At 43.8% G+C, this 25,104-nt stretch overlaps 2 protein-coding genes and 1 non-coding gene across 9 annotated transcripts; 1 reads left to right on the forward strand and 2 right to left on the reverse strand.

The window, feature by feature from the left end:
* Positions 1 to 6: 6 nt before the first annotated feature.
* LOC102231023 (centriolin-like) lies at positions 7 to 16,177 on the forward strand. Of its 5 annotated transcripts, none has more exons than XM_023343442.1 (15): positions 25 to 69; positions 2,345 to 2,493; positions 2,578 to 2,666; positions 2,785 to 2,892; positions 2,957 to 3,061; positions 4,305 to 4,405; positions 4,653 to 4,761; positions 14,571 to 14,673; positions 14,737 to 14,837; positions 14,906 to 14,970; positions 15,054 to 15,183; positions 15,405 to 15,472; positions 15,535 to 15,675; positions 15,811 to 15,874; positions 15,939 to 16,177. In XM_023343442.1, the coding sequence occupies exons 2-15, from the start codon at positions 2,388 to 2,390 to the stop codon at positions 16,158 to 16,160; spliced, it is 1,512 nt and encodes a 503-aa protein (XP_023199210.1). In that variant the 5' UTR covers positions 25 to 69; positions 2,345 to 2,387; the 3' UTR covers positions 16,161 to 16,177. The 5 variants fall into 5 exon arrangements, with proteins under 5 accessions (XP_023199214.1, XP_023199210.1, XP_023199211.1 ...); XM_023343443.1 differs by having other exon boundaries at positions 37 to 69; positions 2,335 to 2,493; XM_023343444.1 differs by lacking the exon at positions 25 to 69 and having other exon boundaries at positions 1,015 to 2,493; positions 2,960 to 3,061.
* trnaa-agc lies at positions 6,669 to 6,741 on the reverse strand. Its single transcript has one exon. It is a non-coding gene; the product is annotated as a tRNA-Ala (tRNA).
* tti2 (TELO2 interacting protein 2) lies at positions 16,177 to 23,701 on the reverse strand. Of its 3 annotated transcripts, none has more exons than XM_023343440.1 (10): positions 23,454 to 23,701; positions 22,222 to 22,708; positions 21,984 to 22,153; positions 21,839 to 21,896; positions 21,327 to 21,455; positions 20,877 to 20,969; positions 17,387 to 17,568; positions 17,151 to 17,294; positions 16,918 to 17,077; positions 16,177 to 16,541 (listed from the first exon to the last, which is right to left on the reverse strand). In XM_023343440.1, the coding sequence occupies exons 2-10, from the start codon at positions 22,705 to 22,707 to the stop codon at positions 16,452 to 16,454; spliced, it is 1,512 nt and encodes a 503-aa protein (XP_023199208.1). In that variant the 5' UTR covers position 22,708; positions 23,454 to 23,701; the 3' UTR covers positions 16,177 to 16,451. The 3 variants fall into 3 exon arrangements, with proteins under 3 accessions (XP_023199208.1, XP_023199207.1, XP_023199209.1); XM_023343439.1 differs by lacking the exon at positions 23,454 to 23,701 and adding an exon at positions 22,856 to 23,447; XM_023343441.1 differs by lacking the exons at positions 20,877 to 20,969; positions 23,454 to 23,701 and adding an exon at positions 22,856 to 23,447.
* Between the last annotated feature and the right edge of the window lie 1,403 nt (positions 23,702 to 25,104).

Consider the following 25,104-nt stretch of genomic DNA (forward strand, 5'->3'; position numbering starts at 1 on the left):
AGAGGACGAGAAGATGGAGGAATGAGAGGAGGAGGAGATGAAGAAGAGGAGGACAGAGAGCTGAACGCTGTGAGTACAACAAGCTGAGAGTCCGAGGACGAGGAGCTGGAGCTTTCTCAGGAAAACCTCAGAAACTCGGTTCTGATCCAGAAGTTCAAAACCGAACCTGGCCTCATCAGAAGAAGAGGAGGAGCTTCCAACCAGAAGTCCAGTCTGTTAGGAAAACCTGGTCCAGGTTTTGTCTCTGTGATATATGCTTTTCACATTAAGACTGAATTATGAAGAATTTAATTTTAAACTCATAAATCAAAAATGAAACAACATGGAGAACAGAACCATCTTCAGATCTTACTGACTTTATAAAAATCATGTAGAACTGGGTCCAAACAGCATGCGGGCCAAAAAGCATTTATGGTACTTCCTCAACAATACACTAAAAAATATTTAATTAAGCAAGTAAATTAGTTGGACTTGTTGCTGGAAGGTGTGTAAATTATTACAGATCCTAAACTTAAAAATGTTCAGAATATTTTAAAGATATTAGATATGTAGATAATTTCGGTCTGGTTCTGGTTCTGTTGGGTCGATGCGGTTCTATCTGGAGATCTCTTGGCAGAGGGGTTCCTCAGGGCAGCTGAGTTTGGATCAGAACCGAGCCGTTTCATGTGATTCCAGCAGGATGTCTGGCTGTTCTAGGGTCAGGCTGCTCGGGCTGCAGCAGGGAGGGGGGAGAGAAGCCCAGGGGTCAAAAGGTCGCTGGAGAATGCGGGCTTCGATCCCGCTACCTCTGGCTACAGCATTCTGCTTGATGACTGAATATTTAGCTTGGAGCTAAATATTTTTGCTTGCTTGCTAAATTTAGAGCTAAATATGCTGGCTTAATATATTATTTAGCTTCAAATTAAATATTTGAAGCTAAATTTATTTATTTATTTTTGTATAAATAAATCTAAATAAATGTATATAAATAAATCTAAATATCAATTTAAATATTTGAAGCTAAATATTTGGCTAAATATTTAGTTTGATGCAAAATAAAATATTAAGTTTGCTAGTTACTGTATGTATTTAGCTTAGTGCTAAATATTTAGCACTAAGCTAGCACTATTTTTATTTTTATTTAGCACTATCCTGTTTCTACCTAAACAGCCCAAATTACTGCTGTTGCTTTTTAGTAAAGTAATTTTATTTATATAGCACATTTTCATCAACAAGGCAGGTCAACGTTCTTTACATGAATTAAAAGGAAATACAAACAAAACAACAAAACCAAAAGAAAGACAAAGGTAGAAGTACAATACTAAATATTAGTTTCCCATGTTTAATAAGAATAAGACTAAGTATAGTCCATAATTTATAAACTAATAGGGGTTTCTATTCCTGGATGAGAGAGGTGTAAAGCTAAATGTTGGCTAAGGATAAAATTAAATGTTGGTTCAGTTCCAGTTGTTGTGGGTTGAGTTCTAGATTTGTATAAAGGTAAATGTTGGTTCTCCATGTTTGACTCTTGTTCTGGGTTGCTAAGTAAGCTAACAGGTGTTTCTCCAGGTCTTGAGCAAGTATCAAAAGTATAAAGCTAAATGTTGTTCTAAAGTAATGAGTACTCCACAATTCATAAAAGTAAAGAATAAGTAAAATGAAATGGCAACATCAGGAAGGATATGGCACATATAGCGAGATAAGGCACAGACATGGAGGCAGCGACAGGTAGGAAACAATAACTGAGAGTGTCTGCTGTGTATGTATATGTCCATGAGCCTGTACGAGCTAGCTCTCCCAGCAGTCTCTGTTATGATGGTCTTATCTAAGAGCAAGTCCTTGGGAGCGCTCAAGTCGCACATATGTCTTCAGAAAGGAGTGGGATGGGCAGGAGCATCATGTTTACGTTTCTTCCAGGAGATTTGAGATAGCCATCCAGCCAAGGCTAACACAGGGGAGCCAGTTCAGATACAGACAATATGCTTTAGGTCAGGTAGATTTTAAATTTCAATCTACCCTAAAGTCTCACCGATGCATTTCTGTTTATTCTAATCCAAATTAGTGTGGTCGTTCCTGCCAGACTGAAACTAGCAACTTCTTCAACATCGATTTCATCCCGCTAGTGAGTTTTAGGGTCATCAGCTATGCTGCGATTCGCAAGTTGCGAATCCAATTTGCGCCTCTGTCCCACAGCATGGTGGGCAGGGAGGTAGCGGAGGGAAAAGCGTCCGTCTTCAGCTTAAGACATAACTTGCATCTTATCTCAGACATTAACTGGGTTTTCTGGTGCTGCTCAGATTAAATGCTGTGACTTTAAATCCAGATTATTCCAGTGAGTCGTTGCTTGTGTCTGAGGTCCAATCAGAACCCGCTGCAGAACCACATGAGGGTCCGGCTACCCATGACCAATGAGCAGGAAGAACGGCCAGCTGGAGGGTCGCCTTGACGACCTCCTGTCACGCATCGCCATGGAAACACAGGAGATCAAAGAGCTGGAGCAACAGCTGACCAGCAGTGAGGACAACCAATCACAGAGCAGCTCCAGACCTCCAGCCTTCTGATTGGCTGTTTAAACAACATTATGTTGTCCTGCTGCAGATCAGATTCTGGCCAACGAAGCGCTGCAGAGGGATCTGCAGGAGGCAACTAATGGACTACAGGAGTACCTGAGAGGGCTGAGGCAGCAGGTACACCTGGAGAAGTGTAGAAGGAGGGGTTACCGGGGCGGTGGGAAGGTGGGGGTGAGGCATCCCGGTCCACCTGGGGGGCGGCCCTGTTCATCCATTGTCTATGTTTGTGTTTCAGTCCCGGCGCTCTCAGCAGCAGGTCCATGTTCTTCAGGCGGAAAACCGGAGCCTGCGGCGCCTCTTGCAGGACTCCCACAGACACTGCAGGATGGTGCAGGACCCTCAGGTCAGAAGGTCGAGTAGAGGTCACTGTCTCATGACGTCATGGTGATAATCCCATCTGTGTCCAGCAGGAGGAGCTGTCTGCGCTGTGGACGGAGGTTCAGGCTCTGAGGGTCCGACAGGCGGAGCTGGAGGCGGAGCTTTGGCAGCTGAGGGCGGAGCCAGACCACCAGGTGACACTGGGAGGTTCCAGGTTTGAGAAGCACCTGGATTCAGGAAGGAGTGGAGTCATACCATATATGGAAATATGACATTTGAACTCCTGAACTGAAGGGGTACCATTTACTACATTAACCACAGTTAATTTCTTAATTATATTTTATGTTACAATGTTGAATAAATCAAACATTATGATTCATACAAAATACATCCATCCATCCATCCATCCATCTTCTTCCGCTTATCCGAGGTCGGGTCGCGGGGGTAGCAGCTTCAGAAGGGAGGCCCAGACTTCCCTCTCCCCAGCCACTTCTTCTAGCTCTTCCGGGGGAATCCCGAGGCTAATATTAGCAGCGGCTAATCTACCACCGCTGTGTTAGCTTGGCTAATATTAGCAGCGGCTAATCTACCACCGCTGTGTTAGCTTGGCTAATATTAGCAGCGGCTAATCTACCACCGCTGTGTTAGCTTGGCTAATAGCAACAGTGGCTAATCTACCACCGCTGTGTTAGTGTGGCTAATAGCAGCAGCGGCTAATCTACCACCGCTGTGTTAGTGTGGCTAATAGCAGCAGCGGCTAATCTACCACCGCTGTGTTAGTGTGGCTAATAGCAGCAGCGGCTAATCAAAAACAGCGATCACTTATTAATAAAAGCAAAATACACATCAAGCCTAAAAGCATTCAATTGTAACAAACTGAATGTTCTGCTCTATGTGGGGAAAATGTTTCAGTGTTTCTGGTGCTGAGTCCTAATACATAAAGTTGTGTTGTTGTCAGTTGCTATGGCAACAAAAAAAGAATGAGTAGTTTTGAGTTCTTTTTCCCATTAAATGAATAGTTTGATAGCATGTTTTGTAAATGACCTCATTTTGTTGGACATCCTCCATATAAAACCCAAACAGATTATTGATCAGCTGTTTCTCTTCAGAACTAAACTAGTTCATCTGATTCCTCTTCAGTTTCCGTCTCATTCAGCCGCTCGCCTCAAACTCTTGTTGTCACCATGTTGTTTGTTTTCTCCGCGCAGCTGATTGGCAGAAAACTTTCAGGTTGGGAGGGGGAGGGACTAGTGATGCATTCATAGGGTGTCGGATAAACCAGACTCGCAGTAAATTTGACGGCAAAAGTTTATTATTTGAACAACAATTTATACTCGAGGGTTGCGATATAACCATTTTAATGATCATAAATTGAAAATATTGCCCTATCTGGAACCAGAACCAGAGTTAACCCAGTTAGGTTCTGTCTGTCTGCAGGTCCAACTGGACCAGTTTTACCCGACCCGGATCCAGCTGGAGCGGCTTACCCACAGTCTACCAGAACCAGAGAACCAGACGGAACCACAGGATGGAGCCAGGTACCAGAACTGCTGCTGGTTCCAAAATATTTACTGTGAAGCAGTCCAGAGTCTTTTGGACCTGAACCGGATCTGCGGTTCTCAGCAGAAGAATCTGTCTACTGTGAAGTTCTGGTTCGGACTGGGTCCAGTCTGCAGAACAGCATCAGGTTCTGCTCTCGGGCTGCAGAACCTGGAGATGTTTCAGGTTCTGGTTGGTTCTAGTTGGCCAGTCAACAGAACCTGATCTCATGTCTGCTCCTCCCAGTTCTAGAGACTCTCTGAGCGCCGAGCGGCTCCACGGGTCGGCCCACCAGAACCGGACCGGCAGGCAGGAGGTCCGACCGGGCCAGAACCAGACAGTAGAGCAGAACCTGGTCAGTACCAGCCGGGTCTGTCCACTTGTAATGATGGCCAGAGACCCGACCGGACCCGACCCGACCCGACCCAACCGGACAGACTACTCAGAACTCAATGCTGGATCTGGATTTATTTCTTCAGATCCTCAGCAGGGGAATTAGTTCAAATAGGAGAGCGGGATTGATGCCCGCATTCTCCAGTGACCTTTTGACCCCTGGCCCACCCGCCCTCACACAGGTCAGGTTACAGACTCAGAGATCAGGAGGAAAAAGCTCCATGTTTCCATTTCTCTACATTTCAGCTCAGTTTATTTATTTTGAGCCAAATTATGACAAATATGATTTCAAATCAGTTTTCTAGAATCTAGAATTTAAATCAAGACGATTTTAAAAGGATTTATCGGCGACAGTCTGCATGTCCGTTTTCACATGCAGACTGAAGAGCAGGCCCATGTAATCCGAGGTCCTAACCGGACCAGAACCAGAATCTGATCTGAGCTTTTGGTTTTCTGCTTTATTCTTTCAGTTTTCTGGGTTTGCTGTTTCATTTCATGCCGATCCAGAACCGACCCAGACAAAGGTTCTGAAACAAGAACCTTTGGCGGTGCATGCTGAGTCAGAAACACTAAGTTTTATACAGATAAAATGCTACAAATTGTATAAAAAAGAATAAATTAATATAAAAATGAACAAAAAAACAAGAAAAGTATAAAAACATCACAGAAATATAATAAAATGTTGTGTGATGGACTAGTGAGGTGTTGTTAAGTTTATTCTTCAAATGAACTCTGAAGAATCACAAGGACACAAAAACTTGTCTTTCTGCAGAAAGGGGAGAAGCGTGTCAGACTGAGCTGCGTCAGACGAGCCAACTCCAACGGGGTCAATATTTATTCACTTCTAAGCATAGGCGTGTCATCATACCGATAATTTAACAGCAAAAACAAGTACAGAAAAATGCATTCCATATATGGTAACTCTTTAAGAAGCTGCGTTAGACATTTATACAGGATGTCACCTGTCTTTGTAGACAGCTGCGAAAGCATCTGGACATTGTCTGGAAACTCCTTTAACAGGAAATCACATTTCGCAGAAGTATAAAAACAGCAGATACATCAGTAAATAAATGGTAAAAAGTATCAATTTCCTATCAGGTGTCAGTCACAGGACATGTCACCCAATGGCCGCTGGAGACAGACACAGCTCCCCTGACCCCCAAACACTGTGACCCTGCAAGGAAAATCAGATATTGATGGATGGATTAGTGTAGCAAATTTCAGCTTTTGATAATTTACCTTAGCCCACTTTAGCTTAGCATATTTTGGGCTGTGTGACCTTAGCATATGTTAGCTTTTGTTATCATAGCTTAGCATATTTCACCTTGCTTTACCTTACAATATTTTAGTTATTTCACTCTAATGTATTTTAGTTTTTATTATGATAGCTTAGCATATTTTAATTTAGCATATTTTAGCTTATATAATATACATATTATACATAGCTTAGCATGTCATAATTTGAGTTAACTTAGCACTGCATTAAGACAGCAAATAGTGAATCTGTGTCTTAAGATGTCAGAATCACAGATGTAATAAAAGCACACCGATGTATCAACAGGGTTTTTAGATTAAACTCTATTTAAGGTTAAACCTCAAGCCATGAAAGAGTTTTTGTGTTTGATTTTAGTTTTTCCTGAAGTAGAATTAGAAATTCACAGCAAACAGAGATAAATGCTGGAGGAGGGGCAGCATCAGGTTCCTGCTGTTCAACAGCCAGAGTCTAAAAATAACCCTGAAACCTTTCAGAGAGCCGGGAGCCACAGAAACATCTGAATCACGGGAAACAGGATTCCTCCTTCCTGTGGTTCTCCAGGCTGATCCAGGGTCAGGGTCCTCATGCTGCACCAGCAAAGGTCAAAAGGTCACTGGAGAATGCAGGCATCGATCCCGCTACCTCTCGCATGCTAAGCGAGCGCTCTACCATCTGAGCTAATTCCCCTGCTGTGGTTCTGCAGGCTGGTAACAGAACCAGAGCCGTGGTGGACTGGACCCACAGGTTCTGGGTTCAGTTTGTTTCTGTCAGCTGGGATATTGTTGGTCCTTCAGCAGAAGGAACTGGACCAGCAGGGGCGACAAAGTAAATCTCCCCTTTAACAGGAAGAAACCTCCAGCAGAACCAGAACCCGGCTCAGTACCAGTAGCCATCTGCCACGACTAACTGGGGTTTTGAGAAGAGAGAGCAGTAGAACTGAACCAGAGGTACTTTCTGTGTTCATGAAAGGAAAACGTTAATAACAGGAGAGGTAGATCGATTAGATGATGGCAGCATTATGTCAGGTGATGTCTTTTGGTTTTCGCAGAAAAATAACTGAAAACAATAAGTTAACATCTTAAATAAAAGCAAATATAAACTGGATTGTAGCAGGAGAAAGTCGTGCTCCATTGGTCTATAGCAGCAGAGCTACAAAAATACATCAGGATAAGATAGACCTTAGAATAAGAGAGCAGAACCAAGTTACCTGGAATTTTTTGTAGATTTAGTTTATCTATTTGTCAGGGTCATTTATCCTAAACACTTTCAAACAGACAAAAAGAAGAGAGACAAGTGGTTAAATTTGTCTCATAAATCTTTTCAATACATTGGAGTCTCCTGTCTTAGTGCATGTGAGGTCTCCAGGCAGTTCCCATGTCCCTGGGTCACAAGCTTAGGGTTAGGGCTTTGCTGTTGCATGTCTCTAAATATCTTTTTGTGTATAATAGTTTGTTCTTCTATATCTAACACTTTTATTTCCACTGATGCTGCTGCTGCTATTCGATCAGCTAACCTATTTCCATTAGAGACCACATTGGTACCTGTGTTTGTGCTGCACACTTACAAACTGTTAGTTTAGCTGGCAGTTGTATTGCTTGTAGGAGATCTGTTGCTCAGTACTTGAGTACAGTTTTTTTTTATAATCACACACTCATTCACACCAACATGAAAAGCGACACAAACAAAAACACAAAACTATTGGCCAGATTTGTAGTCAGTCATACATTTTCAGTCTGTCCTGATTGTATCTCTTTACTCAAATTATTTATAAAATTTTACTGAAGCTTTTCCAATGTTTTAACATTTTTAATGTTTTAATATTTAACTCTAGTCTTCAGGATCCTGTTTTAAATAACGTGCACATTTTAAAAAGAGAGCTCTCTCAAACTTATGTTAGGATCTAGCAACAACCGCTAATTTTCTGCTGCTGAAACACTTCACCGATTTCAATAAAATGTAGATTCTTTTTTAGAATCAAACTCTAAATTGACTGTTCGATTTAAATGCAACAAATACTCCATGGTCTACAAACACTGCGGTGTCAATAATTTTCAACACTTAGAGATATTGTCAAGATTTACGATGAGTGGAGGTGAGGAAGACGCTGAGGACCCAGGTTGGGATGAAGAAGTGATGATTTACTGATGAAAATACAAATCCAGAAAGTCCAGGCAGCACAGATTGAGCTGGAGGCTAAAAGCTCAAATTCTGGTAGCAACTGGTTACAAAATAACTGACAGCAGCCATGACTAGACAGACGACACACTGGTACAACAAGGACCCGACAAAGACACAGAGACACGGGTGGCATTAAATACACAGAGAGTAATCAGGGAACGAGACACACCTGGGAACAATCAAGGGGAAGACAGGACAACAGGGAGACTCAAGACACAGAAACCCAAAATAAACACACAAAAAAACTCAAATCAACACGAAGAAAACCCAATCCTGACAGATATTTAATTTAATTCCAAACAAATTTCTTCAATAAGGAAATAACCTAAGTGTCAGCTGGGGTCCAAAACTTATAGTCTTGAGACTTTTACTTTTCAGGACTGTTCTAATATTTCTCATTGATAAAATTTTTTATTTTTATTTTATTTATTTATTTTATAAAAAAATAAAAAAATTCCCTTCTCACCCACCGCGGGTGGTTCTTATCCTCTGAGCTCGGGTCCTCTACCAGAGGCCTGGGAGCTTGAGGGTTCTGCCCAGTATCTTGGCTGTGCCAAGGACTGCACATTTCTGGACTGAGATGTCTGATGTTGTTCCTGGGATCTGTTGTAGCCATTGGTCCAGTTTGGGGGTGACTGCCCCGAGGGCCCCGATGACCACAGGCACCACTGTGGTCTTCACCTTCCAGGCCCTCTCCAGTTCCTCCCTGAGGCCCTGGTATTTCTCTAGTTTCTCCTGCTCCTTTTTCCTGATGTTGCAGTCGCTTGGTATTGCTACATCTATCACAACGGCTTTCCTCTGTTGTTTATCCACTACGACAATGTCTGGTTGGTTCGCCATTACCATTTTGTCTGTCTGGATCTGGAAGTCCCACAGGATCTTAGCTCTGGCGTTCTCCGCCACCTTTGGGGGTGTTTCCCACTTTGATCTCGGGGTTTCCAGTCCATATTCTGCACAGATGTTTCTGTACACTATGCCTGCAACTTGGTTATGTCGTTCCATGTACGCTTTCCCTGCCAGTATCTTGCACCCTGCTGTTATGTGCTGGACTGTCTCAGGGGCCTCCTTGCACAACCTGCACCTTGGGTCTTGTCTGGTGTGGTATATGGTTATATATGATGTAGGTTATATATATATATATATATATATAATATATATATATATATATATTATATATATATATATATATATATATTAGTTTTTCAGAATATAACATACATACATCATACATGAGAGTATGAAGCATATATATATACATATACACATATTCGCAGAGACTTACATACACATGCATGTATGCAACAAAATCCTGTATGAAAGCAGTATACTCTTATCAATCCAGTAATAAAAATAAAGACATACAATAACCAAAAAAAAAAGAAAGAAAGAAAAATTTATAATAACAAGTCAGGAAAATTATCCAAAGAGTTGATTACACTGCATTGAATACAATTTCTGCTTAAGGACGTTATTACCTGTCCGTAAGGTGGCATACTAAGAAACTGAGCGAGTGTCGGGGTCGACCTTGGATCGAGAAAGATGGTCCAAAACCGGCTGCCAGATACTACAGAACTTATTAGAAAAACCCACAACATCATATCGTAGCTTCTCCAAATGGAGAATCTCAGTAAAGTCGCTCAACCACATTTTAAACTGAGGAACTTTGTCAGTTTTCCAAAGTCTCAATATTACTTTTTTGGCTATTACCATTCCATACACCACCGTCGTTTGCATAGAAATGCTGCAGTTCCTCAAAGAAGGAGAGTGTCCAAACAATGCAGCCTGGGGGTCAGGAACCAACGCACATCCATAAACCTTAGAAAACAAGTTGAAAATCTCACACCAGTAATGAAAGAGCTTGGGGCATGTCCAGGACAAATGAGACAGGGAGCCATCCGCAGACTTACATTTATCACACTTTGAAGATGTCGAAGGAAATATTCTGTGCAGTTTAACTTTAGAATAGTGAATTCTATGAAACACCTTGAACTGAATTAACTGGAGTCTTACATTGATAGAGGATCCGAATCCTCCCAGACCTCACTCCCAGACCTCACTCTCAGACCTCACTCTCAGACCTCACTCTCAGACCTCACTCCCAGACCTCACTCCCAGACCTCACTCCCAGACCTCACTCTCAGACCTCACTCCCAGACCTCACTCCCAGACCTCACTCCCAGACCTCACTCTCAGACCTCATTCCCAGACCTCACTCCCGATCCACAAACCCAGCTCCTCCTCCCATGCAGCCCTCAAGGAGTCTGTGGTAAAGTTCATTCGCTCTGCAAAGACGTCAACAAAACTCGTGATTAACTTTTTCGATCCTGGAGAGCCCAGCAGAATTTTGCATAATTTATTTTCTCCCGGGAGAGATATGAAATTCGAAATATTAGTTCGAACATAGTTTCTAACTTGCAAATATCTGAAGAAATCCGTATCCGGAAGAGAAAAATAGCTCTTCAGCAAATGAAGCAAACATTTTGTTAATGTACAAGTTTTTCAGAGTATTAAGGCCTTTCAGCCTCCAGTTTTTAAAGGACGTATCCAATAGTGATGGGGGGAAAAGCATGGTTACAGTAAACTGGGGCGTGAACTGAGGTCTCCGGTAACTTACAGTGCAACTTAATTTGTTTCCATATTTTCAAAGAATTTAAAACGATCAAATTATTTACCCCACTAATGGCGGGAGATATCGGTGCTGCAAAATTTATTTTTTATTTTTAATCACCAATTGTTTTTTATTAAATATAACTGCCCTTTTTCTTAAAATGAAACAAACAATCATTTATTTCAACACAATTTGAACCTTTAAGAAGATTATTTTACCAAAACATTCCATGTTGCATCTCTAAAACCCATCATTCGCTTATAATCTTTAATGTTTTTTTTAGTTGGTGGAATTCCATGGCATAATATATTAGCTCATCGCAGAACTTAAATGTTTGCAGATTCACTTCAGTTTCCTAATCTATAGCTTCTGTTCAGGACTCAGAGGCAACCAGAACAACCTTAGCGAGCTTAAACTATTCACCCTGAGGAGGAGATGATTTCATGGCAGGAAAGAGAGCTGATAAGGATTTCAGGAGAAACTCCTAATTCTTCTGCTTTCCTGACTTCCTCTAAAGGTCCAAGGATGGAAAACATGTGGAGGCTGATCTGCTGCTCCATTAGGGTTTGGCACTTGTATCATGGGATATGTTTCAGTTTGATCTAATTTTAAAATTGGGGGTCTTCTGTTACTTGACTTCCAAGGTTATAACTTTTTTTTTTATCATATACTTGTTGTTTCCTCCTGTTTATTATTTTTATTTGCAACACTCTTCTTTCTGTAGTTGCTTTAATCATGTCCCACTACAGTTTAGTATTGATTCTCTACAAGTAGATCCACATGCACCAGTGTCACACAAGAAAGTGATCTTTTTCCCATTAACCAATAGGGTTATTTCAGGTTAATGTTATCCATTAATAACAAATCTCGTAAATTTAGCAAAACTTTCTTTGTTTGATCAATTTCTATTTCATTCACTTCATCTAATGTGGGATGTGATGTCTCATTATATGACTGGCGCACTCAGAGCTGAGCCTAGTTATACTGAGGTGTGGTATTTCTCCTGGACAGTCTCTGGCCAGATGTCCTTCTTTTCCACAACACCAACATCCTGAAGTATCTGATCTAAAATTTCCTCTTCTACCTCTACGGTTAGGGCCTCTCCCCCTAAAACCTCCTTTTGATAAAATGTTCCTGCTGTCTATAGGGTCCATTTTCATCATTATTTTCTTCTAACCCGCTATGAGCCTTGAAAATAACTATCATTCTGATTCTGTATTCTTCAAATGGTTCATCATCCTTTTGTTTTGTCCCTACCTATTTCTATATAATTTGCTCTTCTGAATCTCTGAATAGTTCTGTCTGCTAAACCTACTACCCGGTTTATTAGTTCCTGCGAATCATGGGCTCATGGTCTGTTGTCTCCTTCTAACCACTGCGGTTTCATTATCTTTCTTTCTGTGAAACATTAACTGTTTGTTCTTATCCTTTCTTTTCCTCACCTTCTTCTGTTCTTCTTCCTGCTATCTCTGTCTCATCATCTTCCTTCCTGTAAAACATTAATTAGTTTTTGTTCTCATTCCTGGCTGTCCTTTTTCTCCCCTTCAACTTCCTTCTTTCCTCTTTTAGATCATTTTTCATTGATGATAAGGAGCAGGTTATCTCCTGCTCCTTATCATCAGAGGAGATGAATATCTTCCCCACCTCAGCAACAAGATCATAAAGTTTGCAGATGACACGACTGTTGTTGGTCTCATCTCAGGCAGGAAGGGGGAGCTGGAGTACAGGGATGAGGTGAAGCGGCTGTCAGAGTGGTGCAAAGTCAATAACCTGCTCCTCAACACCTCCAAAACAAAGGAGCTGGTGATCGACTTCAGGAAGAACAAAACAGACATCCAGCCTCTCACCATCAGTGGGACCTGTGTGGAGAGGGTCCCAGTGTTCAGGTTTCTGGGCATGGAGTTGGAGGACAAGCTAACCTGGAGCACCAACACCAAGGAGCTGTTGAAGAAGGCACAGCAGAGACTGTACTTTCTGAGAATACTCAAGAAGAACCGTCTCCCCTCAGACCTGCTGCAGGCCGTCTATCACTGCTCCATAGAGAGTGTGCTCACGTACGGTCTGTGTGTCTGGTACGGCAGCAGCACATCTGCGGACAAGAAGGCGCTCCAGAGGGTTGTTAGGGCAGCAGAGAGAACCATAGGCTGCCCCCTCCCCACTATGGAACAGATTTACACTTCCAGGCTCCACAAGAAAGTTTTGGACATTTTAAATGACTCTTCACACCCTGGCCATGGTCTCTTCCAGCTGCTGCCATCAGGCAAGAGATACAGAGCAATAAAAACCAGCATAAATCGCCTAAAAAACAGTTTTTACCCGATGGCAATCATGGCACTAAATTCAAAGGCATCAGAACTTCTGCTCTTGACACCACTTTGTTAAAAATGTAAATTCTGTAGCGACACCTCCAGGCGCTGCAACCATCTTCTGATGTCTATTTATTCTCATTTTGTACTATTTATTTCTTTATCTTTGTATATTATGTATATACACATAACCTGCATCTTAACTCGAGTCGAGCAAATCTCAATCTGTAATCTGTTGATGACAATGATAATAAATCTTATCTTATCTTATCTTATCTTAAATTTGTACTCCCGGAGTCTTGAGGAGAGGAAAAAGAAGAATCTGATTTTTACAGTGTTAGAAAAATTATCTAAGCTCATTTACTTATGAGTTTATTTGAAAGGCTATGTTTTCATATTATTATTTTGTTTGTTGTTTACTTGGCTCCTTTCTTTTGTGATACACTATTAACTGTTTTTAGGATGTTTGCCTGGAGGCTAGAAACATTTACACATTCCTGTTTTATCAGCTGTCTGTGAAACTGGTTGCGGTCAGCTTCGTGCCCTTGTAAGGACATGTCCACAGAAGGTTCCAGAACATCCTGTAGTAAAGGTCTTTGATCCATTCTTTGTGTGACTGTGTGAAAAAGCTCAACCTCCTTCCTTGTAATCATAATAAAAGGAAGTTGGGGACTGAGAGCCGGTGAAGTTGATCACTGACAGTGTACTGTCTGTACACAAACACTGGCTCTGCTCCCCTCTTCTGCAGAAAAGCAATTTGTGTTTTTGGTTGATTCCTTGCAGGTTAGGAACTAAAATAGACCCAACATACAGTTTCCAAATTCGCTCTAAAGTTCCTCTCCTCCTACTCCTCTTTTATTAGAATCAGAGAGCCCTGGTTACATTAGTTAGCAGCTGCTGGAAGGGGTGGGGAAACAAAAACCCAGGTGCTAACACACTCAAAAATCTTTTCAATACAATGGAATCTCCCGTCTTAGTGCATGTGAGGTCTCAAGGCAGTTCCCATGTCCCTGGATCACAAGCTTTGACCTTTAGTCTGGGTGTTTTCCTTATCAGGCCAGCTCTTAGCTTTGTGCCTGACATCTGCTTCCAATTTGGCGCGCTTATCAGCTTCCTGCAGACATCTCTCACAAAAACACACATTGCAGAAGAAAACAAAAGAACCCCACAGTCCTTAAAGTTAATTTTGAGTATATACATATGGAATATTATTTCCAAATCTAGCACTATTTTATATTTTTTGGTTTTAGCTGCAATTCATTATATTTTAGCACAACTGAAAGCTAACTCCAGCTGTCCAGCATCTCTTAGTTTCAGGAACTTGTTCAGGAGTTATTTGTGTTGTTTTTATGCTTAGCCTTGTTCAGCTAATTAGATCTCTTATTTTATCTGCTGAGAGGTTAAAGTTCAGCTTTCTGTTTCAGGCTCCCAGTCTGGCCTCTCAAGGGACTCAGGACTCTGGTTTGGAGCTGCAGTACCTCAGTTCTCCTGACAGGGGGCGACATCAGGAAGAACTTCCTTCAGGAGGTTAGTATGTCTCAAACACTGTGGGCAGAGTGGAATCACAGGCTGATGATGCATTTCCTGCAGGACGAATTCGTCCAGCAGCCCATGACCCGACTGAAGTTGTCTCTGCTGGGACTTCCCAGGGTTCTCCAGCAGGGGGCAGGATGTCAAGGCGCAGAGATAAGGTGAGGGTCTCACACCAGCACAGGTGATGTCAATGAGCACTTGCTTTCATCTGTGTGTGTGTCAGCAGGGAGGCAGATGTGTGTCAGACTGCCTGGAAGAGAAGAAGATGCAACGGTCCCTGCAGCGACACAGGTCCCAGATTTACGCTGATCAGCTGCCGATAAATGACTGATGAAACCATAGAAACAAACCTGTATGTAGGTGTGTGTGTGCAGGAGTGTGCTGCAGGTGTGTGATGAGCTGGTGTGTTTGGAGGGAACTCTGCTGCAGAGACGGGCAGAGCTTCGCCAGGCCGACCGGCTGCTGCTGGAGGCTCAGAGCTGCCGCCGGATGGCCAGGAGAGACGTAAACACACACAAACCTGTCTTTCTATCTTTGCTGGGACTTTCCATTGACTTCCATTCTTTTCTGCTAACCAAAACTCAATTCACGCCGTAGTCCTAAACCTAACCCCTAACTCATAAACAGTGTTTCCCCTTGTGGGGACCAGGCTTCGGCCCCACAGCATCAAATACAAGGACACACTCTGAGCACCAGAACCTCCTGACCTCCTCTGTTCCCATCAGGCTGACTCGCTGCAGCACCAACTGGACGACAGCGCCACCTGTCTGCTGGAGGCCACAGGGCACCTCAGGTAAACTCTAATCTCTTCCTCTTTCTCCTCCTCCTCTTCCTCATGCCTTAATGTCATCTCAGGGAGCTGCAGGAGGGGGCAGAGCTACTGAGGAGGAAGAGGGAGGAAGAGGAGCGGCAACTCAGGAAGATGGAGGAAGAGCTGAGGAGCCGACAGGAGGAGCTGCAGCAGCTGGAGTCAAAGGTCACCAGAGCTGCACATAGGTGAGGCAAGCACCTGCAGCTCCTTCACAATAAAAACCGCCAGGAGTCAGACTCACTCTGTGTGTGTGTGTGTGTGTGTGTGCATGTGTGTGTGTGTGCGCGTGCGTGCGTGTGTGTGTGCGTGCGCGCGTGCAGACTAGCTGATCTGCTGTCAGACTGTAGGGAGGCTCAGGAGCGCCTGGACTCTCTCACCTGTCAGGTAACTGCAGGAGGTTCAGAACCTTCAGCAGGGGGCGCAGTTTACAGCTCGGGTTTTCCTGCAGGAGCAGCGCAGCGTCTGGCTGCCAGGGGGCAGCAGAGAGCTGGAGGACCGGAGGAGACGCACTGACAGGTCTGGGACCAGAACTCCTGTCCGCCCTTCATCATCTAAGGGGGTGGAGCTACAGAAGAAGGTGGAGCCAGTGGAGGGCAGGAAGTCACTAAAGGAGCTACAAAAGGTCATCAGCGTTAGAGGGAGGAGCCACATGGAAGAGGCGGGGTTATAAATGACTGACAAAGAGGAAGAGCTACAGAAAAACTTTATTACATGAATTCAAAAAACATTTAACTTATGCAGCCAGCTGCTGATCCTCTGGACCTGTTTGGGTCCTCCTGACAAGGTCAGATTAGTCCCCAGAACTGATCTGAACCTTGTTCTCTAAAACGTTTTACTCTGAAAACCCAGCAGGAAGTGAGTCCCCAGCCTCTGGTTCTGGTGGGCCGACCTTCGGACTTGGCTGCGGCTTGGTTCAGGTGTTGGTGCTGCTCAGTCTCTGAAAGCTCCCCCTCCAGGTGCTTCAGGTGTGCTTTCGCTCTACTGTCACGGTTGCCAGGCAACAGAGAACCTGAGGGCTGCAGTGGCGGCTGTCGACCTGCAGGAGGAGCCGCTGCAAACAGAGAAACCTGAATCAATAATTAATAATCAGCTCAGTGGATTTACTTCAATATTTATCATTGTTAAATGTTAAATGATATTTCATTGTACAAAAATAATTACATTTTTACACAAATGATAGATAAAAAAATAAACAGTGCTTTGAGACGATGTTTGTTGTGAATTGGTGCAACAGAATTAAACTGAAAAACTTTTTAAATTGCATTTTCATATAAATAATATAATATTTTCGTCTTTCCACATCAATTTTATTATTATGATTATTTTTATTGATAAAAACAGAAACACTAATAAAAATGTGTTTGTTGTTTCTGTTTTATTGCTGTAATCTGAACGCGTCTCTGCAGCGCCACCACCAGGTGACTCACCTGAACGCGTTGCTGCGTGGCGGCATCCAACAGGCGCAGGGAGGCGGAGCTTCCCTCCATCAGCTGCAGCCGGACCGAGTCGCTGAGTCCCGGGTCTGCAGAGACGTCGACCAGCAGCCGCAGCAAACAGCGCAGCAGCACATCGGTGCGGCTCGCCATCCTGACGGGGTCAGAGGTCAGATTTTAGGGTCATGTGCTTCAGAGAGAACTGGTTCTGGCAGGTTTCCCGTTACCGTGGCCACGCCAGCCTGATGGTCAACTGCAGAACCTCCAGCATCTTCAGCCGGACCGACTCCTCGGGCGGATCCCCGACCTCCAGGTAACCCAGCAGCACCGGCAGCAGCCGCCGCAGGTGTCTGCACACGGCCACGCCCACCCTGAACACATCACAGCACGAGGCCAATGTTTGCGTCTGGTTCTGTTTGGGTCGGGTTCTGATCCAAAGTCGAGGTGTAAGAATCAAACGCACCTCTCCACATAGAGCGGCAGGGCCGAGGCGTAGACGCGCCGCAGAGCCACCTTATGCTCCGCCTCCATGTGAGTCAGAACCAGATGCAGCACGTCGTCATGGCGACATAGCGTCCTGCGGCAGTCGGAGGAGGGCGGCTTCTCCAGAACCAGCAGCAAGTCGAGCAGGCAGGAGAGGACGAGCTGAAAGTCAGAGGTCAGAGGTGAAGAGTGGGTCAGAGCGAGTGTGTGAACCAGATTTTTATATCGTTGTGAGGACCTTTTTCTGTCTACATTGGGGGTGGTAGGAACCCTCTGCTTCTTGTGGGGACAATTTCTTGGACCCAATGAGGGGAAACACTATGGAGTCTCAAAGTAGTCAAAATAGTCTCAAAATACCTGTGGGTGTGTAATTGTAACCCGGGTGCAAATTTTAACCTTTATTTCCTCCTCCGATTTTCCAGTCTTTTAACCTTTTTATATCTCAAACCCCGCAAGACTATTAATTAGCCAATTGCGATTGAGTATTGGGGTCACGTGTACCGCTGCAGCGTTACCTGCTAGGTATATTAGCTGGAGCAGGGAGGCATGAAGGTTAGAACATGTTGGCAGGAGCAGAGCTGCAGGAGCCACCTGGTGTGAGCCAGAAGGGAGATGAAAAAACCCCGGTAGGGTGAGATAAAACATCGGAACTGGCCAGGTTGATGGCGAGCTAGAAGACCGAGCATAGAGCCAAAGAAAGAATTCACTCTTTTAGGGTGATGGAAGACTTCAGTTTTCTACCAGGATTTGAACCAAGCAAAGTATAATTATCTTGTTCAGAGCCCTAATTGATCCCAATTTGGGATGAATGAACTATCAGGTGTGGCCTCTCAATTGTGAAACTTTGGGAACAACTGATTGATTTAGTTTCCTTTGTTGTTGTGTTCTTTCTTTATTTTTTTCCCTTATGTTTGTTAATGGCCATTTGGATGTTCCCAATAATATTGTAAATATGTATATACACTGCTCAAAAAAATAAAGGGAACACTTAAACAACACAATATAACTCCAAGTAAATCAAACTTCTGTGAAATCAAACTGTCCACTTAGGAAGCAACACTGATTGACAATCAATTTCACCTGCTGTTGTGCAAATGGAATAGACAACAGGTGGAAATTATTGGCAATTAGCAAGACACACTCAATAAAGGAGTGGTTCTGCAGTTGGGACCACAGACCACTTCTCAGTACCTATGCTGTCTGGCTGATGTTTTGGTCAGTTTTGAATGTTGGTGGTGCTTTCACACTCGTGGTAGCATGAGACGGACTCCACAACCCACACAAGTGGCTCAGGTAGTGCAGCTCATCCAGGATGGCACATCAATGCGAGCTGTGGCAAGAAGGTTTGCTGTGTCTGTCAGCGTAGTGTCCGGAGGCTGGAGGCGCTACCAGGAGACAGGCCAGTACACCAGGAGACGTGGAGGAGGCCGTAGGAGGGCAACAACCCAGCATCAGGACCGCTACCTCCGCCTTTGTGCAAGAAGGAACAGGAGGAGCACTGCCAGAGCCCTGCAAAATGACCTCCAGCAGGCCACAAATGTGCATGTGTCTGCACAAACGGTTAGAAACCGACTCCATGAGGATGGTATGAGGGCCTGACGTCCACAGATGGGGGTTGTGCTCACAGCCCAACACCGTGCAGGACGCTTGGCATTTGCCAGAGAACACCAGGATTGGCAAATTCGCCACTGGCGCCTTGTGCTCTTCACAGATGAAAGCAGGTTCACACTGAGCACATGTGACAGACGTGACAGAGTCTGGAGACGCCGTAGAGAGCGGTCTGCTGCCTGCAACATCCTTCAGCATGACCGGTTTGGCAGTGGGTCAGTAATGGTGTGGGGTGGCATTTCTTTGGAGGGCCGCACAGCCCTCCATGTGCTCACCAGAGGTAGCCTGACTGCCATTAGGTACCGAGATGAGATCCTCAGACCCCTTGTGAGACCATATGCTGGTGCGGTTGGCCCTGGGTTCCTCCTAATGCAGGACAATGCTAGACATCATGTGGCTGGAGTGTGTCAGCAGTTCCTGCAAGATGAAGGCATTGAAGCTATGGACTGGCCAGCCCGTTCCCCAGACCTGAATCCGATTGAGCACATCTGGGACATCATGTCTCCTCCATCCACCAACGTCACGTTGCACCACAGACTGTCCAGGAGTTGGCGGATGCTTTAGTCCAGGTCTGGGAGGAGATCCCTCAGGAGACCATCCGCCACCTCATCAGGAGCATGCCCAGGCGTTGTAGGGAGGTCATACAGGCACGTGGAGGCCACACACAATACTGAGCCTCATTTCGACTTGTTTTAAGGACATTACATTAAAGTTGGATCAGCGTGTAGAGTTATTTCACTTTAATTTTGTGTGTGGCTCCAAATCCAGGCCTCCATTGGTTAATAAATTTGATTTCCATTGATGATTTTTGTGTGATTTTGTTGTCAGCACATTCAACTTTGTACAGAACAAAGTATTCAATGAGAATATTTCTTTCATTCAGATCTAGGATGTGTTATTTGAGTGTTCCCTTTATTTTTTTGAGCAGTGTATATTATTCACATTGCAAATATAAACAACTTGTAACTGCAATTTCCAGGCTATCTGCTCTTTTTGAGTCGTACTTACTTATCTTCTGAGGAAAAAACTAGCCATTTACCTTATTGGTCAAAATCCAATTATATTGAATAGCAATATAGAATATTGTTATTCTTATAAATATGCTACAGTAATACTGGATTTGTAACTCGTGAAAGCATCTTTGTGTGTAACTTTGGATAGTTGTATCAGTGAAACATGATTTGTAAACTGTAAAAAGAAAATTTGTGCGTAACTCTGGGTACTTGTAAATATGTCGTCACAAATATGAAGAAAATCCGAATACAAAATAGAAGCACACACACACAATTACAATTTCTACAAAAGTAAAATTTCTACACACAAACTTTTTAACAACAACCTCACAAACCTTCTCTTATGCCTACAAAGTTCTTGTGCATCGTAACCGGATCTGTGCATAAATGCAGTTTTGTGTGTGTGTACCAGGCGACTTGTGCGTACTAATTTAACATTTGTAGGCGTAAGAGAAGGTTTGTGAGGTTGTAGTTAAAATGTTTGTGTGCAGAAATTTAATGTTTGTAGAAATTGTAATTGTGTGTGTGTACTTTTATTTTGAACTTGTAATTTCTTCATATTTGTGACGACATATTTGCAAGTACCTGGAATTACGCACAAACGTTCTTTTTACAGTTTACAAATCATGTTTCACAGATACAACTATCCAAAGTTACACACAAAGATGCTTACATGAGTTACAAACCAGTATTACACACATACAGATATTTTTCACACACACACACAGGTATTTTGAGACTATTTTCACTCCTTTAAATGCTGTTTTTGGGTTAGGGGTCAGAGTTCGGACCAAGTCAATGTGAAGTCCCCACAAGGCACAAAAACACGACTGTGTGTGTGTGTGTTACCTGGATGACAGCGGCCTCGCTCGTGTACAGGTGTCTGAACAGAGCCTGGTACAGAACCTCGGCTCTGTTAAACTGACGAAGGTCTGCAGCGGGCTGGACACAGACATCATCATCATCATCACAAGCCTTAAACATAAACCTGAGATATGCTAAGGTGCTATACCAACATGCTATTCAGCGGAAGCTAATGCTAACGCGCTACCTTCCACAATACTGATACCCTCTATGTGTCGTGAGACTCTCAAAACATTTCATATTAATTTCTAATTAACTGTTAATTAAAAGTTTGTTCATGTTGGTTTCTTCTGTGCACCTCATCCGTTCATTTGTTGTATATTTGCCAATTGCTCAATAAAGTTTCTTGAAATCCTAGCTCTGCTATTAGAGTGTTAGCCGAAGCGTGCCGACCACTGCGTGGTTCTGGTTCTGATCAGGTGGAAAAGTTCTGACCGTGTTGAGAACGATGTGATGCAGACAGCGAACTCCCAGCATGCAGTTCTCCGGCTTGTAGTCGTCATTCAGGAGGAGCGAAGGGGGGAGGAGGCGAGGCAGAAAGGGGGACAGGAAGGGGCGGGTCACCTGTGAAAGCCAGAGCTGTGATTGGCCGATCACACATCAGACACTTTAACGAGGAAAACTGACATTAACGAGAGTTTTAATGGAATCAGTCATGTATGTAGGAAACACTTTCTGCCAGCAGGTGGCGTAATGCAGTGTAATTTTTACTTTGACTCCGCCTATAAAAACTTAACAAATCTATAATAAATCTGATTGGTTAATAAACAGCAGCTGATTTAAACTGGTTTCACATTCTGGATATTCAGAAACATATTCATATTAATTATTTTACATAAAAGCTCCTTAAAATGTTCAATACTGATCAGCACCGTGATATTATGTCATTAACATTCATCATCATGCTGCCGTCACAAGGTTGTTGCCATGGCAACGCGATGACCAACCTGCAGCAGCGTCCAGGAGAACTGCAGCTTCAAGGCGGCACACCGTCGCCATGACTCCCTGAGACACAAACAGGAAGTGAGAGGAACGGCAAGTGGCCAGGTGAGGTTCCGACAGAACCAACCGGGTCACATGTTCTAGTCTCACCTGGTCAGCTGAGGCTGCAGGATGTCCAGGACTCCTCCCAAAATGCACCTGTCCTCCTCCTCCTCCCCCGCCAGCAGGTGGGCGGAGTCTCTCCATCCGCCTGCCCTCAGCAGCGCCACCTGAAGGTGCCGCGCCGCGGTTCTGGAGGCGGCGCTGGTCCAAACCTCGTCCTGAAGAGATGGAGCCATCAGAGCCACCAGAACCACCAGAACCATTGCTGATGTCAGCAGCGACTCACCTGGAAATGCGTGACAGCGAACAGGTAGATGGGTGGAGCCACAGCAAGGAGCAGCCTGGCTCTTCTGGCTCCGCCCCCTTCCTCCCAGTTCCCCAGCAGTGCTGTGAGGGCGGAGCTTACGGCGGCGGCGCGCTTCGGGACACTCTGATAGGCTGAGGGGTCTAATGAGCCACAGTCTTCCTCGCACAGTGGCAGCGCGGCACAGCCAATCAGAGCGCTGATCATTGAGCTGTACGCTGCCTGAAGCTCCGCCCACCTGCTGTCCTGGTCATCCAACAGCGGAGGGAACAGCCAATCAGGATCTGAAGCCTGGAACAGACGCTCAACCTGGCCAATCAGATCACTTCTTTCAGCCACACTAATCAGCTTCTTCTGCAGCTCAGAGAGGAGCTCTGTGATTGGTGGGAGGGGAATAGAGGGGCGTGTCTTCTCTGAGGAAGAGGAGGAGGAGAGATGAAGGTCATGAAGAAGAGGTGAAAGCTCCATCCTGACAAGAAGAAGAAAAAATAAAACGATGAAGGAAGAAAAAAACGTCATCTGAAGTTAAAAGGACATAAACAAAAAAATGATTAAAAAAAATAAACAAAAAAAATAAACATAAACCATAAAATAAAGGAGAAACTGATCCGCTGACCGGAAGTAGCCAAACAGCTGATTCATGCTTCCGTTTCTGTTCTTCCTGCTGTTGTCGGTTCTGTTTCTCTTGTAGCTGCTCACACGCTGCAGCTTACATGACCATGTTTATGTGTGTCTGCCGGCAGTCACACATAAACAGACTGAAACTGGTTAGACTGGGAACAGGAGAATAAAAGCTGAACTCCAGGATTTGCCTCATCTGGTTCCGTCCAGAAGGAGCCCAGTGGGCCGGCGCTGGACGGTGAATGTAACTCTGGTTCTGATCCGTTTCTATGGCTTCCAACATTTGATCATTTTGGGCATTAAAGCCGAATCTCATTATTTCTCAAGGTAATTTACACTGAGGGGTTCTGGTCGGGTTCTGAAACTGGAAAACGGACCTGGTACAGAGACAGAAATGAATGAAGTCCAATACTGTTTTCATTTCTAACCCGATTTACAGTCTGGACTGGACCCGCTGGTTCTGACAGAACCGGAACCGGTTTGAGCTGCTCGGTACCAAACTTCCTTCATCAGGCGGTACCGGTCCGGATCTCGAGTCAGAACCGAACTGGTCAAAAGAACGAAATGAACCGGATCCTGCTGGACTAACTGACCTGGGATCCCCGGAACCAGAAGCTGCTCCGGTTCAGTTTCAGTTGGGTTTCTGCTGGCCGAGCCGAACAGGCGGGCAGCTGGCGGGAACTTCCGGTGAAAACTTCCGGCTGAAGGAGGAGCGCCGTGCCGCCCCCTGGGGTTCCGGAGGAATCACGAGCAGGAGGTTCTGGTTCTGTTCAGAATCTGGACCTCAGGGAGGAAAACCGGACCGGGTCAGGATTTAAATAGAACCTTTCTAAAGACGGTCCAACTGAGAAAATCTAATAATTTTTATTATGAAAAAATAAAATAAAGAAAATAAACAAACAGAAAAATTAAAATTGTAAGGTATTAAAATTTCCATGAGGAAATTCTGTGAATATTTTATTTATTTTGTATTTTTAAACCATTTTGTCTTTGCTGAATAAATGCAGCTCAGGTTACCAGAAAATGTGGATTGTTAGTAAAAAGTTCATTTTTTTAAAAATTGTCCTCAAATAAACCTAAAATAAATTTTAAAAACATAGAAATCAATATTTCCCGTGTTATTCTGGACTTGCTGCCATCTGGGGTCAGTTCTTATGCTTGGCCAGCAGGTGGCGCTCCTTCCACCAGGAACAGTGTAGCTGAGTGAAATCGCGTTTATTTCCTGTTGATTCATTAAAAATGGAAACTAAGCAACATTTTTACAGCAGATCTTTAAAAGTTTTTCTTGCTGCTGACCGCCGGATCCTGTCAGAACCAACTTTATGCTTAATGAAATGATTTGAATATTTGTGTTTAGTAAATCTGAAAATAAAATCAGCCGCCCTTAAAGTAGAAATATATAAACCTAAATATTTTTTATATTAAAAAGAAACCAGAGAAATCCAGAGCCGCTTCCATCAGTGAGGTCAAAGTTTTATTATTTTCTGGTTTTTATCAGCATAAACTCGGTTCTGCAGCAAATCGGACCTTCACCATCTGCAATAAACAATATGAGTTACAGCAACATTTCATTTCCTTTGGGATCAATAAAGTATCTCTTCATTTAATTTCTTGTAACGGCTCTGAGGCGGCGAGTGTTGCAGGAACCTGTGTGTGTGTGTGTGTGTGTGTGTGTGTGTGTGTGTGTGTGTGTGTGTGTGTGTGTGTGTGTGTGTGTGTGTGTGTGTGTGTGTTGGTATATATGGTTTAGCCTGCCTTTTGACCTGAATACGTACTTACGTTACGCGGACCTAGGGGTAATACACGGACAGTGCCAATGTCCGCATAAATCATGGAGTGTATTTTAAATTTTGAGTATCTAAACAACACTTTTTCTCATAAATCTAAAGTTTTATAGGAACTATGCCAGTGTTTGCATGATTTGGACCATGTATTTGTACTTTTCACTGAATAAACAGCGTGATATCTCACTTTCTTTAATTGTCCTTTTATACCTGTAACCTGAGTTTTGTGTATTCCAGTGTATAACACAGCGCCGCCTGATGTCAGTGTATGAATTGCAGTTTTACACACATTTTTATACACTACGCGCGCTTTTAGCCGGTCATCATCTGATTGGCTGGAAAAAAACTGTGGGCGTGTCTTATTACCAAACCATCCCAGACGCAAGGTTTTTAAAAATTAAATCCTCATTTGAAGCCGCAGCCCTCAATATGGACGTGTTGGTGGAATAACCGTGCACAG

The sequence above is a fragment of the Xiphophorus maculatus genome, chromosome 12 (genome assembly GCF_002775205.1).
Source record: "Xiphophorus maculatus strain JP 163 A chromosome 12, X_maculatus-5.0-male, whole genome shotgun sequence".
Classification (NCBI taxonomy): Eukaryota; Metazoa; Chordata; class Actinopteri; order Cyprinodontiformes; family Poeciliidae; genus Xiphophorus; species Xiphophorus maculatus.

Coding starts and splice junctions, on each gene's coding strand:
- LOC102231023 (XM_023343442.1), top strand. CDS start 2,388: ATGAGCAGGAAGAACGGCCAGCTGGAGGGTCGCCTTGACGACCTCCTG. Junction 3,062..4,304: donor GGGCGGAGCCAGACCACCAG/GTGACACTGGGA, acceptor GTCTGTCTGCAG/GTCCAACTGGACCAGTTTTA. Junction 15,184..15,404: donor GCCGGATGGCCAGGAGAGAC/GTAAACACACAC, acceptor TGTTCCCATCAG/GCTGACTCGCTGCAGCACCA.
- tti2 (XM_023343439.1), bottom strand. CDS start 22,881: ATGAATCAGCTGTTTGGCTACTTCCG. Junction 17,569..20,876: donor GCGAGGCCGCTGTCATCCAG/GTAACACACACA, acceptor TCTGACTTTCAG/CTCGTCCTCTCCTGCCTGCT. Junction 17,295..17,386: donor CTGCCGCTCTATGTGGAGAG/GTGCGTTTGATT, acceptor TGATGTGTTCAG/GGTGGGCGTGGCCGTGTGCA.